The sequence below is a fragment of the Agelaius phoeniceus genome, chromosome 35, assembly GCF_051311805.1.
Source record: "Agelaius phoeniceus isolate bAgePho1 chromosome 35, bAgePho1.hap1, whole genome shotgun sequence".
Lineage (NCBI taxonomy): Eukaryota > Metazoa > Chordata > Aves > Passeriformes > Icteridae > Agelaius > Agelaius phoeniceus.
Window position 1 is genome coordinate 492,836 of NC_135299.1, and position 12,453 is coordinate 505,288.

At 59.8% G+C, this 12,453-nt stretch overlaps 1 protein-coding gene across 1 annotated transcript; it reads left to right on the forward strand.

Moving 5' to 3' along the window:
• Window positions 1–2,006: 2,006 nt before the first annotated feature.
• ENDOU (endonuclease, poly(U) specific) lies at window positions 2,007–10,109 on the forward strand. Its single transcript, XM_077192714.1, has 9 exons — window positions 2,007–2,064; window positions 5,568–5,702; window positions 5,813–5,848; window positions 6,374–6,545; window positions 6,646–6,845; window positions 7,991–8,104; window positions 8,732–8,838; window positions 9,121–9,263; window positions 9,893–10,109. The coding sequence occupies exons 1-9, from the start codon at window positions 2,007–2,009 to the stop codon at window positions 10,005–10,007; spliced, it is 1,080 nt and encodes a 359-aa protein (XP_077048829.1). The 3' UTR covers window positions 10,008–10,109.
• Window positions 10,110–12,453: the final 2,344 nt, after the last annotated feature.

Sequence of the window (12,453 nt, forward strand, 5' to 3'; positions counted from 1 at the left end):
CGGGGACGGGGGCCTGGAGTGGGGATGGGGGCCTGGAACAGGGGATGGGGGCCCGAAATGGAGATGGGGGGTCCAGAGCAAGGATGGGGACCCAGAATGGGGATGGGGGCCCAGAGCAAGAATGGGGGCCTGGAATGGGGATGGGGGCCCAGAATGGGAATGAGGGCCTGGAATGGGGATGGGGGCTCAGAGCAAGGATGGGGGCCCAGAATGGGAATGGGGGCCTGGAATGGGGATGGGGTCACAGAGTGAGGATGGGGGCCCAGAATGGGAATGGGGGCCTGGAATGGGGATGGGGGCTCAGAGCAAGGATGGGTCCCCAGAGCAAGGACGGGGGCCCGGCTGCCGGCGGCGGGGCAGCCCCTGGCTCTGCTCCCAGTGGCCCCGGGCTGTGCTGGAGCCCCCCAGAGCTCGGCCCTGGACTCAGATCCAGCCCCGCTGAGCTGCGGGCAGGTGAGGCAGAGCAATAGAGGTATTTTTGTACTCATGGCTGTGCTCCCCGTTCTTCCCCGAGCCCGGGGTCACCCCCTGCACCTCCACCCCCGATGTGACCTTGGGGACGGCCCCGGAGCTGCCCCAGGGGAGGTGACACAGCGCTGGCACCAGGAGGGGACAGGTCAGGAAATGACTGAGGGCTGAGGGAGAAGCCAAACCCGGCCCTTGTTGCACCAAACGCCGCTCCCGTGCCAGCTGGCACTGCCCGGGGCACAGCAGGGGCCGCTCCCTGCTCCGGGAGGGATCCCAGCACCACCCCAGCATCCTTGGGAGCTGTTTGGGGCCGGGTCTCACCTGCCCAGGTGGGGGGCACAGGGTCTGAGCCTCTCCTTGGGGAGGACACCCTGTCCTGGGGCTGTGGCTGCTCCCAAATCATCGGGGTCGGGTGCCAGGTGAGCCCAGGGGTGCTCCAGGAGCCCCCAAATGCTGCCCCTGCCTGGAACTGCCCCAGGCCAGGCCAGAGGGACCTGGACCACCAGGACCAGCCGGGGTTGGCCACCCCTGGGCTGGTGAGGGGGTGGAGAAGTGTCTGGAGCAAATCCTGCAGGCTTTGGGATGAGGTTTCCCAGGAAAACACAGCAGGGAGTGAGGAAGAGGAGGCAGAGCCTGGTGGTGCCCCTGGGGTCCCTCCCAGCGCTGCTGGGGCTCCGTTATCCCCCTGAAAATTCCCTGCTCAGCTCCAGGCTGGGAACATTTCCCATCGGGGTTGGCTGGGAAGGGAAGGGGCTGTGACCCCCCCACCCATCCAGGCCTGAGCCCCCCAGGGCTGGGGAGGGTCCCTGGGGCAGCTCTGGGCTCACCCTGGGAGTGGGACCTGGCTGGGATGACCCCAAACCTCCCCGCGGGGCTGTGCAGGAGTTTTGGGCTTTTCTGGAGGCTCCAAGGAGGCTGATCCGTGCCGGGGGGGGTCACAACCTCCAGAGCTGAGCTAGGAGAGCTCATTACTCCCAATTAACGCTGCTCCCAGTTCACACCAGTCCCCCGGAGCGCGAGCCCCAGTCCGGGACCCGGCTGTGCCCCCGGTTCTGGGGGAGGGGGGCAAAGCCCCCCCGGGACCGTCCCCCCACAGCCTCGGCCGCCCCCGGGGCTTGTGGAGCAAGCCCGGGATTCTGGATTTACCGGCCCTCCTCCCACTGCGGGCAGCCTGTAATTAGCCGCGCGCCTAATGAGTTGTGGGGAAGTTGGGGTGCAGCCCGCCCGTGGGGCCCTCGCTGCCATCACGCCCCTCCCTCCCTCCCCCCCGCGGGACCCACAAAAAGCCGAGAGCTCCGGGGAGCTGCGGCACTCCCGACCCGGTCCCGGCACTCCCGACCCGATCCCGGCACTCCCGACCCGGTCCCGGCACTCCCGACCCGGTCCCGGCACTCCCAGCCCGATCCCGGCACTCCCGACCCAGCGTTCCCGACCCGATCCCGGCACTCCCGACCCGATCCCGGCACTCCCGACCCGATCCCGGCACTCCCGACCCGATCCCGGCGTTCCCGACCTGATCCCGGCACTCCCGAGGGACGATGGAGCCCTGGATGCTCCTGCTGGGGGCAGGAATCGCCCTGGGCTGCGTGTCCGGCCGTGAGTAACCAGCCTGGGGGCAGCAGGGGATGGGCCGGGGGCGCTGCCCTCCACCAGCAGCTCAGCCCTGCTGGGAGAACTGGGATGGAGCCGCCGGGCTCCGCGGGGCATTTTCCACGCTGGAAACCCAGCCCGGGCTGGGGATGGATCGTCCAACTCCCCTGGGCTGCAGCCTGGCCCACAGCGGGGTCTGTCTGAGCCTGCTTTGGTCCTGCAAAGCTCAAGGAGCCTTTTTCTGGTGCCTCCTTTCCGTTTATCCGTGGAAAACCAGCTTGGGGTGTTTTCCAATCCCAATCCCATATCCACCCTCCCCTTGTGGCCACTGGGACAGCTCAGGTGGCAAACGGAGCCCAGACCTGACTCTGAGGTGCCCAGGAGGGGCTCAGGGGGCTCTGGGTTTAAGGAGGAGCTCGGGGCCCCCAGGATTTGGCAGCCAGGATCCACGGGGGTGAGGAGGGGCTGAGTTCTTGCACAAAGCCTGAACTGTGATCCCCTGGCGCTGAGGACGGGATTTCATCAGCCCCGACGCCGCCAGGAGCTCCTATCTGATGGCCCAGGAGAGGATGAGTCCCCCTGGGATGAGAGATGAGGAGTTTTGCAAGGCCAGCTCACAGGAGAGGCTCCAAACCTGCGTGGGGCTGGGAGCAGGAGTTTCCCAAACTCCTGAGTGAGTTCCCAAATTTCCTGTGTGAATCCTGAGTTTCCCAAACTCCTGAGCTCCCAAATTTCCCGTGTGAGTCTTGAGTTCCCAAACCCCTGTGTGAGTTCCCAAACTCCTCTCTGAGTTCCCAAATTTCCTCTGTGAGCTCCCACATTTCCCGAGTGCATCCTGAGTTCCCAAACTCCTGAGTGAGTTCTGAGTTCCCAAACTTCCCGTGGTGAGTCCGGAGCTGTTCCAGAGGGAAAACCCGCGGTGAGGGTGGCTGGGAAGCTCGGCTGCCTCGTGGTCAGTGCTGGCCACCTGCTGGACCTGTCTGCTGGCCCTGGAACCCCTCTGCCTCTCCTCATGTGGGCAGTGGGAGATTTCCCCCGCTTGTCCCACAGGCAGGGCTCACCTGTGGGTTTGGAGACAGGAGCTGGGGGTTTGGGAAGCTCAGGCCGTCCACAGCTCTGTCCCAGGTTCGTTTGTCCTTCAGATGGTCCCTCCTGGAGCTGGGCTGGGTTTGGATTTGTGTTTTCCCGCAGGAACGAGGTCCTGAGTCAGGCCAGGGGCTCGAGGACGCGGCTCTGGCTGAGCTGACTCATCCCCGTGCCCGAAACCAAATTGGGAGCACTGGGAGAGCTCCGGCACCTCCCCAGTGCTCGGAGGATGGAGCTGGGCAGGGAATGACCCCCCCTTCCCTGAGAAAGAGAAAGATTTCTGTGCTTTGTGCAGCCAGAGGAAATCTGGGGGCAGGATCAGCCAAAAAATCTCCTCTGGCTGGACCAGCCAAAACCCCCGGGGTGGCTGAGTGCGGATGAGCCGTGTCCTTGTGTCCTTGTGTCCTTGTGTCCTTGTGTCCTTCTGTCCTTCTGTCCTTGTGTCCTTGTGTCCTTCTGTCCTTCTGTCCTTCTGTCCTTGCGTCCTTCTGTCCTTCTGTCCCAGGCCACCACCCCTGTGGCGTTTCCAGCTCTCCCCACAGCCCCAAAAGCTCCCAAGAGTTCCAACAGCCCCTCCTACCCCCCCCACCAGGTATAGCTGAGGGCCCTGCCGCAATTTAGGGTTGATTTAGGGATTTAGGGTCGATTTAGGGATTTAGGGTCGTGTCTGAGTGAGGAGGAGGAGCCGTTCCCCTGCCCTGAGACCGCTCAGGTTCCCGATGGCGTTGGGGATTTAGGATCTGGGGATTGGGGATTTGGGATGATGCTGAGCCCGCCCCTCCGAGGGCTGAGTCAGGGTCGGGGCCCTGCTGGGACACGCTCGAGCTGCTGTGACACGCTCGGGCCGCTGTGACAGCCCCGGGCCACACGGGACCGGCACCGGAACGGGCTCGGCTGTGACGGGGGAGCGTGGGCAGCTCCTGCCTTGCACAATCCCGCTGGGATTGCGGCTGGAAAAGGAGCGGGATGAGCAAACCGGGGGGGTTTGTCCCAGTGCTGCTCCGGGAATGGGGCTGGGGCTGGACTGGTCACACCGGGAGGGCCTGGGCAGCGCTGAGCACCCCATCCATGGGATGTCCCTGCCCTGGAAGTTCTCCCAGCTCTTCTCAGCGGCTTCGGGAGAACCTCAAGACCCTCCCTGCTAAAATAATCCTGTTTAAAGGATTTACAGGGGATGGGAAAACCAAGGCAAGGACACCACCAGGAGCTGGGATTTGGTGGGGAGAGGGAGCCAAGGGGCCCCTCAGAACCTGCAGGGCCGGGGTGACATCACCAAATAATTGGGGTGAAGTGACAAAGGGGACAAACAACGAGGGAAGGTGGCAGGAGTTTGATGCCACCCTCATGGCCTGGATGTCACTGTCACCACCTCGATGCCACCCTCACGGCCTGGATGTCGCTGTCATCGCCTGGGTGTCCCGGGACAGGATGAGCCGCATCAGGATTTGCCCCGGGGCCACCTTTCACCCGAGTTGGGCAAGCCCGCGGTGCCTCAGATGTCGGGAGATTGCGGTGGCTCCGCCAGGGAGGGCAACGCCCGCTGCTCCAGGGCTGCCTTTGCCAGCTGGGACAGGGACAACCGCTGGGACAGGGACACCCTGTGGGACAGGGACGACTGCTGGCACAGGGACACCCTGTGGGACAGGGACAACTGCTGGGACAGGGACACCCACTGGGACAGGGACACCCTGCTGGCATGGCCTGGCACAGGGACACCCTGTGGGACAAGGACACCCTGTGGGACAGAGCCACTCTCCAGGCACAGGTCACCCTTGTCCCTCTGAGAGTGTCCCTTGTCCCCTCCAAGGCTTCACCGCTGCTATTTTTAGCTTTGCTTTGCGCCACAACGCAGGTGCTCAGCAGCTCCTGTGTTATGAACAGCTGGGGAAGGAGTTTTCCCAGTTTTCCCAGTTTTCCCAGTTTTCCCAGCACGATGCAAACGAGGCTGCCTGGAATGCGGCAGCTCCTCCGGGGGGACAGGGGCTCATCCTGGGATCCTGGGGTGAATCACGGGGAGCAGTTCCAGGAGTAACCCAGGGCACTGGGGCTCATCCTGGGAGTGAATCATGGGGAGCAGCCCCGAGGGCCCTTCCCCGGTGTCACCTTGAGGTTGTGACAAACACGGCCCAAGAGGAGCAAAAAAAGATCCGGGATGGTTCCTGGGCTGCCTGGGGCTGGCCCGGGGCCCTGGAGCTCATCCTGGGATCCCGGATGAATCACAGGGAGCAGCTCCCGGGGGCCGTTCCCCGGTGTCACCTTGAGGTTGTGACAAACACGGCCCAACAGGAGCGACCCTGGTGACAAAGGTCCCCAATGGCTCTTAGGCTGTGAGGGGACAGAGGGTGACACACGGGGGTGCTCCGGGGTGGCGGTGGCCACACTCAGCCCCTCCTGAGTGCCACCCCCTGTTTGTGTCCCCACAGATCTGTACACAGCCCCCGACTCGTGCGAGGGACGCTGCGGGGAGCCCTTCAACGAGGAGGACGAGTGTCACTGTCACCGCGGGTGCGAGGCAGAGCACAACTGCTGCGAGGACCACGAGAGGCACTGCGGGCCCGGTGAGAGGGACTCGGGGTGTCCGGGGGGTGCTTCTGAGCCTCTGCAGGTCCCCAAGGTGTCCCCAAGGTGTCCCCAACCCCCTGAGCTCCTCTTCCTCTCTGCTCCGCAGGTGGGGAAGGCGCCGAGGGCGGAGCTCGAAGCCGCGGTGAGTCCGGAGGGACAGAACCGTCCCCAGGTGCCTCGGGGTGTCCCCCCTGTTCATCGGGGTGTCCCCCCCGTTCCTCGGGGTGTCCCCCTTTATTCCTTGGGGTGTCCCCCCCATTCCTCGGGGTGTCACCCCTGTTCCTTGGGGAATCCCCTCCCCTTTCCATGGATCCTCTGGATCCTCGTCACTTTTCCATGGATCCCAGAGCTGTCCCCAGCCCCTGCTGTCCCCACAGGGACATCCTCACTTTTCCATGGATCCTCTGCATCTTCCTCACTTTTCCATGGATCCTCTGGATCTCACTCACTTTTCCATGGATCCTTCACCTTTCCATGGATCCTGCTGGTTCCCGCTCACTTTTTCATGGATCCTCTGCATCCCCCTCATTTTATCATGGAACCCCCTCACCTTTCCATGGATTCTGCTGGATCCCCTCACCTTTCCCTGGATCCCTCTCACTTTTCCATGGATCCCTCACCTTTCCCTGCACCCCAGAGCTGTGCCCAGCCCCTGCTGTCCCCACAGACGGATTCTCCAGCAGCAGCGGTTCCATCTCGGAGCAGGAGCTGCTGGAGCTCTCGGAGCAGCTTTACGGGCTGGATCACAACAAAGCCCGGCCCAGCGACATCGCCCTGAACCCGCAGCACCTGGCAGGCCCCGACGAGACCGGGGACAAGCAGGACCGGTCCCCGCAGCCGTGAGTGGCACCGGGGAGGGACAGCGGGGAGGGACAGCGGGGAGGGACAGCGGCCCCGGGCCGAGGGAAGGGAGCTGCAACCCCAGCAATTCTCCCCCAGGCTCTACAGATACGTGAACGAGGAGCTCTTCTCCAAGCCCACCTACGCCAGCTTCATTAAGCTGCTGGATAATTACCAGAGGGCCACGGGCAGGGAGGAGGAGGTGACGGCCGAGGAGCTGCGGGAGCAGGGGCGATTCCTCGAGGAGGTGATGAAAACGGAGCTCATGAAGAAACTCTTTGTGTTCCTGCAGGGAAAAAGTGAGTGTGGGGCAGGGCAGGGCCGGGGAATGGGGGAATCCCAAAGGGAGACAATCCCAAAGCAGCACACTCCATTTTCAGGAGGCTTTTAAAATATTTTTAAATTTAATTTTTAATTTTAATTAAATTAATTAATATAATTAATTAATTTAATTTTTTTTTCTTTATTTCAAAACCCCCATTTTTATTTTAGCATGCATGCTTTTTATACATTCTTACAAAATTCCCAAATTCACACTTTGCTCATTGGTCATGAGAGACAAACAAGGTGCTCATCGGAATAATCGCAGGTTTCTCTTATTTATCCTTTTCTTTCTTGTTTCTATGTCAACGACCTTGGTAGGAAATTCTTTCAGGGCTAAACACGGATCCTCTTATCAAATTCTCTCTGGCTCTCAGGAGTTGCTGTAAAATCAGACCTGGGATGGGCATGGGGGGAATCCAGCAGGGAGAATTCCCAAGGGACAGGATGGAAAAGGGATGGGGAACCCTGCTGGTTCCCAGCTTCCTTTTTTGAGGTCGGGATTGAAGGCATTCGAGATGATATTTCACATTCAGACTCAGGTGTTTCTTGTTTCTAATCCATGTTATGATATTTCACATTCAGACTCAGGTGTTTACAATTTCTTATCCATGTTACAGTCTCACAGCCGTGAGTTCTGCAGTCCTTCATTAACAAGGCACAAAATGGCCAACAATCTCTCGTTACAAGGTGTTGTAAGGCTAAACCATCTAATTAATAAATGACACCTAAGTTATTTTCATTTTTAACCCATAACTAATCACTCAAAGTCCTCCATGCAGATTTTTCTGTCCAATTACAAAACACCACCCAAACCCATGAAGACGAAGGAAGAAGAACAACCTAAAGCCTCCATCTTGCTCCGTATTTATTTCTGTATTCTAAACCCTTAAACTCTAAGTTTCCCACCCTGTGACATTACACACTTCTAATCAAACCACACACCCGTAATCCCAGTGCTATCAATCAGTTTTGGAATTGATTGATGGCACTTCTCCACGGCCTCAGGTCAAATGCAGAGCTCTCCTGGGGGTCAGAGTGTGTCACACGGAAAATCTGAATTTCTCAGCACCCAGCAGAGCCCCAACTCTGCCTCTCGCTGTGCCCCCTCCTCTCCCTGCAGATCGCTACAGCTCCGAGCAGGAGTTCCTGCAGGACCTGAACCAGATGTGGTTCGGTCTGTACTCCCGAGGGGACGGAGAGCGCGATTCCAGCGGCTTCGAGCACGTCTTCTCAGGTACGGGCAGTCCTGCCCTGATTTCCAGCACCTGTTCTCAGGTACAGCCCTCCCTGGCGTTCTCAAGTACACACAGCCCTCCCTGGGGTGGTTTCCAGCACCTGTTCTCAGGTACAGCCCTCCCCACCTATTCTCAGGTACAGCCCTCCCAGGTGTTCTCAGGTACAGCCCTCCCCAGGTGTTCTCAGGTATATCCCTACCTGGGTGTTCTCAGGTACAGCCCTACCTGGGTGTTCTCAGGTACAGCTTCCCCAGGTGTTCTCAGGTACAGCCATTCCCGGGTGTTCTCAGGTACAGCCCTCCCCGGGGTGTTCTCAGGTACAGCCATCCCCAGGTGTTCTCAGGTACATACAGCCCTCTCAGGTGTTCTCAGGCACAGCCCTCCCCGGGGTGTTCTCAGGTACAGCTTCCCCAGGTGTTCTCAGGTACAGCCCTCCCCGGGTGTTCTCAGGTACAGCCCTCCCCGGGGTGTTCTCAGGTACAGCCATCCCCAGGTGTTCTCAGGTACAGCCCTACCTGGGTGTTCTCAGGTACAGCTTCCCCACCTGTTCTCAGGTACAGCTTCCCCAGGTGTTCTCAGGTACAGCCCTACCAGGGGCTCATCCCAGCATCCCCTCTGTGTTTCAGGGGAGGTGAAAAAGGGAAAAGTGTCTGGATTTCACAACTGGATCCGCTTCTACCTCCTGGAAAAGCAGGGGCTCCTCAACTACTTCAGCCACAACTTCGATGGGCCGGTGAGAGCTCGGGGGGCTGCACCCACGGGGATGAACCCCCAGATCAGGGGGGCTCCCCCTGCCCCATCCCTGCTGGGGGTGGCAAGGGCCAGAACCCACCGTGCCAGGGGCAGGAGGGGCTCCCAAGCCCTGAGGGAGAGATCTGGGGCCGGGGGGCTCTGCTGGGACCCCCCAGCCCGGCTGGGAGCTGCTCTGGAGCCTCCCTGGAGGGACTGGGGGGGCTCCTGGCTGGGCTGAGGGGGGGGATCCCACCCTGCTGAGCCCAAACCCCCTCTCCCCCAGTGGGACACGTACCCCGACGTGCTGGGGCTCCAGTTCAGCTGGGACGGCTTCTACAAGGAGGTGGGCTCGGCTTTCATCGGCTGCAGCCCCGAGTTCGAGTTCGGCCTCTACACCCTCTGCTTCCTCGCGCGGCCCGGCCGGGCGTGAGTGCTGACCCTGCGTCCTCCTGTCTGTCCCGTGTCCTTCTGTCTGTCCCAAGTCCTTCTGTCCGTCCCGAGTCCTTCTGTCTGTCCCGAGTCCTTCTGTCCACCCCGAGTCCTCCTCTGCCCGTTCTGTGTCCTTGTGTCCATCCTGAGTCCTCTCTGTCCATTCTGTGTACTTGTGTCCCTCCGTCCATCCCAAGTCCTCCTGTCCATCCTGTGTCCCTCTGTCCATCCCAAGTCTGGCCCTGGGGCCAGTGGGGCCTCCCTGACCCCCATCAGGGCTGAGGCTGGCCCTGAATTTGGGGAGGGATAGGATTTATGGGATTTATGGGATGGGATGGGATGGGATGGGAAGGGAAATGGAAATGGGAATGGAAATGGAAATGGAAATGGGAATGGGAATGGAAATGGGGATGGGGATGGGAATGGGAATGGAAATGGGGATGGGGATGGAACAGCATTGGCTAGGAACGCCAAGAGCACCCTGGAGATGGGGTTGTGGGGTGAGGGGCTCAGGGCAGGAGCACCGTGGGTGTGGGGACACCGAGAGCCCCTTGGAGCCCCCCCTGTGGGCCTCAGACCCCGAGCAGGGCGGTGACAGGCGGTGACAGGCGATGGTGTCCCCGCAGGTGCCACCTGAGCCTGGGCGGGCACCGCCTCAGCGTGCAGACCTACCCCTGGACCAAGGCCACCTACGACGGCGGCAGGAGGTTCATCGCCACCGCCTACGTGATGTCACCCTGAGCGGTGATGTCACCCTGAGCGGTGTCACCACGAGGGGGCACGGCTGGGGGGCGAGCACCGAGCACCGGGGCCGCCCCCGCGCTGCTCGGGGCCGCGGGACGGGAGCGGCTGCACCGCGGGCCCGGCCCGGGAGGGGCGGCGGGGGCCGAACGCCGCGGGGAGGGGACGAGGGGACACCCCACGAGGGGCCACCCCACGAGGGGACAGCCCACGAGGGGACACCCCCAGACCCCGCCGCGTGTGGCGGGCCCGGGCTCGGCAGAAGAAGAGCGGCGAGAAGGGAAGGATTTGGCATGGAAAGGAGGATCCTGAGCGGAATAAACACTGCCCTGGCTGGAGGAGCGCTGGGTCCCCCCTTTATCCCCCCTTTATCCCCCCCTCGCCCCAGTTCTCCCTCCGTTTGTGCCCCCAGCCCCTCTCTGAGCCCCCCCCCGGGGCCTTGTCCCCCCCGGACCCGGCCGGTCCCGGGGGTTCTGGCCCCTGGAGCCCCTCCCCGGGAATTCGACTCTGCCCCCGCCCAGCTGAGCTCTCCCCGGGGCCGCGGCTCCCCAGAGCCCCCAAATCCCCCGGGCTGGGGCTGCTCGGGGCTGCAGCTGCTCCAGCACCGCCCCCAGGGGCTCAAAGCAGAGCCCGGGGGGCAGCGGCACCCCCAGGCCGGCGCCCCCCGGACCCCCGCGCTGCGGAGACGGCGCCGCACGCTCGGGACAAGCCCCCCGCCCACCCTGAGACACGGGGACCCCCCAACCTCCCTTCTCCCGCTCAGCCCGGATTTGGGGGGTCCCAAGGGGGGGTGACAGCCACCAGCTCCCCCCGCTGTCCCCGTCCCCTCCTCCTGCAGCCCCTCCTGCAGCGGGGCCGCGGCCGGGGGGTCCCAGGGCGGGGAGCTCCGGAGCTGGAGCTGCTGACAGATGGTCCCGGGCAGGGCCGGCGGCCCCGCGCCATCTGCCGGGGGTCACAGGTGACCCCCGAACCCCGCGCGGGGAGGGGGGGATGCCACAGCTTGATTTATAGAAATGAGCTGGGAAAGCGGGGAGGGGGCGGCTTTGGGGGGACCCGGGGTGTCCACGTAGCCGGGGTGACACGGGGTGGGACACGGGGGTGACACGGGGGGGGGGACACGGAGCCGGGGTGACACGGGGCTGACACGGAACCCTCAGAGGGTCCAGCCGGGGTAACACTGGGGGGACACTGGGGTGACACGGGGGGTGACACGGGGGTGACACGGGGTGGGGGGACACAGAGCTGGGGTGACACGGGGGTGACACGGGGGTGTCCCCGCAGCCGGGGTGACACGGGGGGTGACACAGGGGGTGACACGGAGCTGTTTGAAGGGTCCAGCCAGGGTGACACGGGGGTGACACGGGGGTGACACGGGGGTGACACGGGGGTGTCCCCGCAGCCGGGGTGACACTGGGGGGACACGGGGCGGGGCCCAGGGCAGGGCAGAGCTGCGGGACGGGGACGCTCCAGGCGCCCCCAGCCCGGCCCGGAGCTCTCGGGCGGCTCCAGGGGCGGCTCCAGGGGCGGCTCCTGCCCGTCCTGGCACAGGAGCGGCCCCGGTCCCTCCTCGCTGCCATCCCTGCCCTGCCAGCGGCTCCCGCAGCCTCCCGGCTGCCAAATCTGCCCCTCGATGGAGCCAAACGAGCCCGGTGGCCCCAGGGTCACACAGAGCGCTGGGAAATCCCTCCCGGCTCCGACAGCGCAGGAAATAATGCGGAAATATAAAATATATCATTAGATAAAATATATAATTAGATAAAATATATAATATATAAAATATAAAAATTAAATTATATATAAAAGATATATAATAATATATGGAAATAATCAATATATATTTATAAATTATAATATAGGATACATTTATGTGCTATAAGTATATTTTATCCAATCACTTACATATTATACTAGATGGTGAATTTATGTATTTTATGTGTATTTCTACATTTATTAAATCCCATATAATAAGTTTTGTTCGTATATTTATGTATTATTGTCTATACTTTATATTATTTATTTATTAAATTATTAGTTATTATACCAATATTTATTAAACTATTGATACACTCTATTATTTTATACATATAAATATATATTTTAATCTATATATAAGTGTATTAAAGCTATATATAAATATATGTTTATATATAAATACATGTTTATATATAAGCATATATATTTATATTTTTATAAAAATATATTTTATGTATAAATATAAATATAAATAATATATATTATATTTTTATTTATATTATTTATATTATATATATAAATATAATAGAAATATATATTTATATTATATATAAATAAATATATTTTTATATAGGTGTATTAAAACATATATATATAAAGTACATTATATATATATGCACATGTATACATATAGTATATATATATAAAGTATATTAAAATATACTTTAATATATATAAATATATATAAAATATA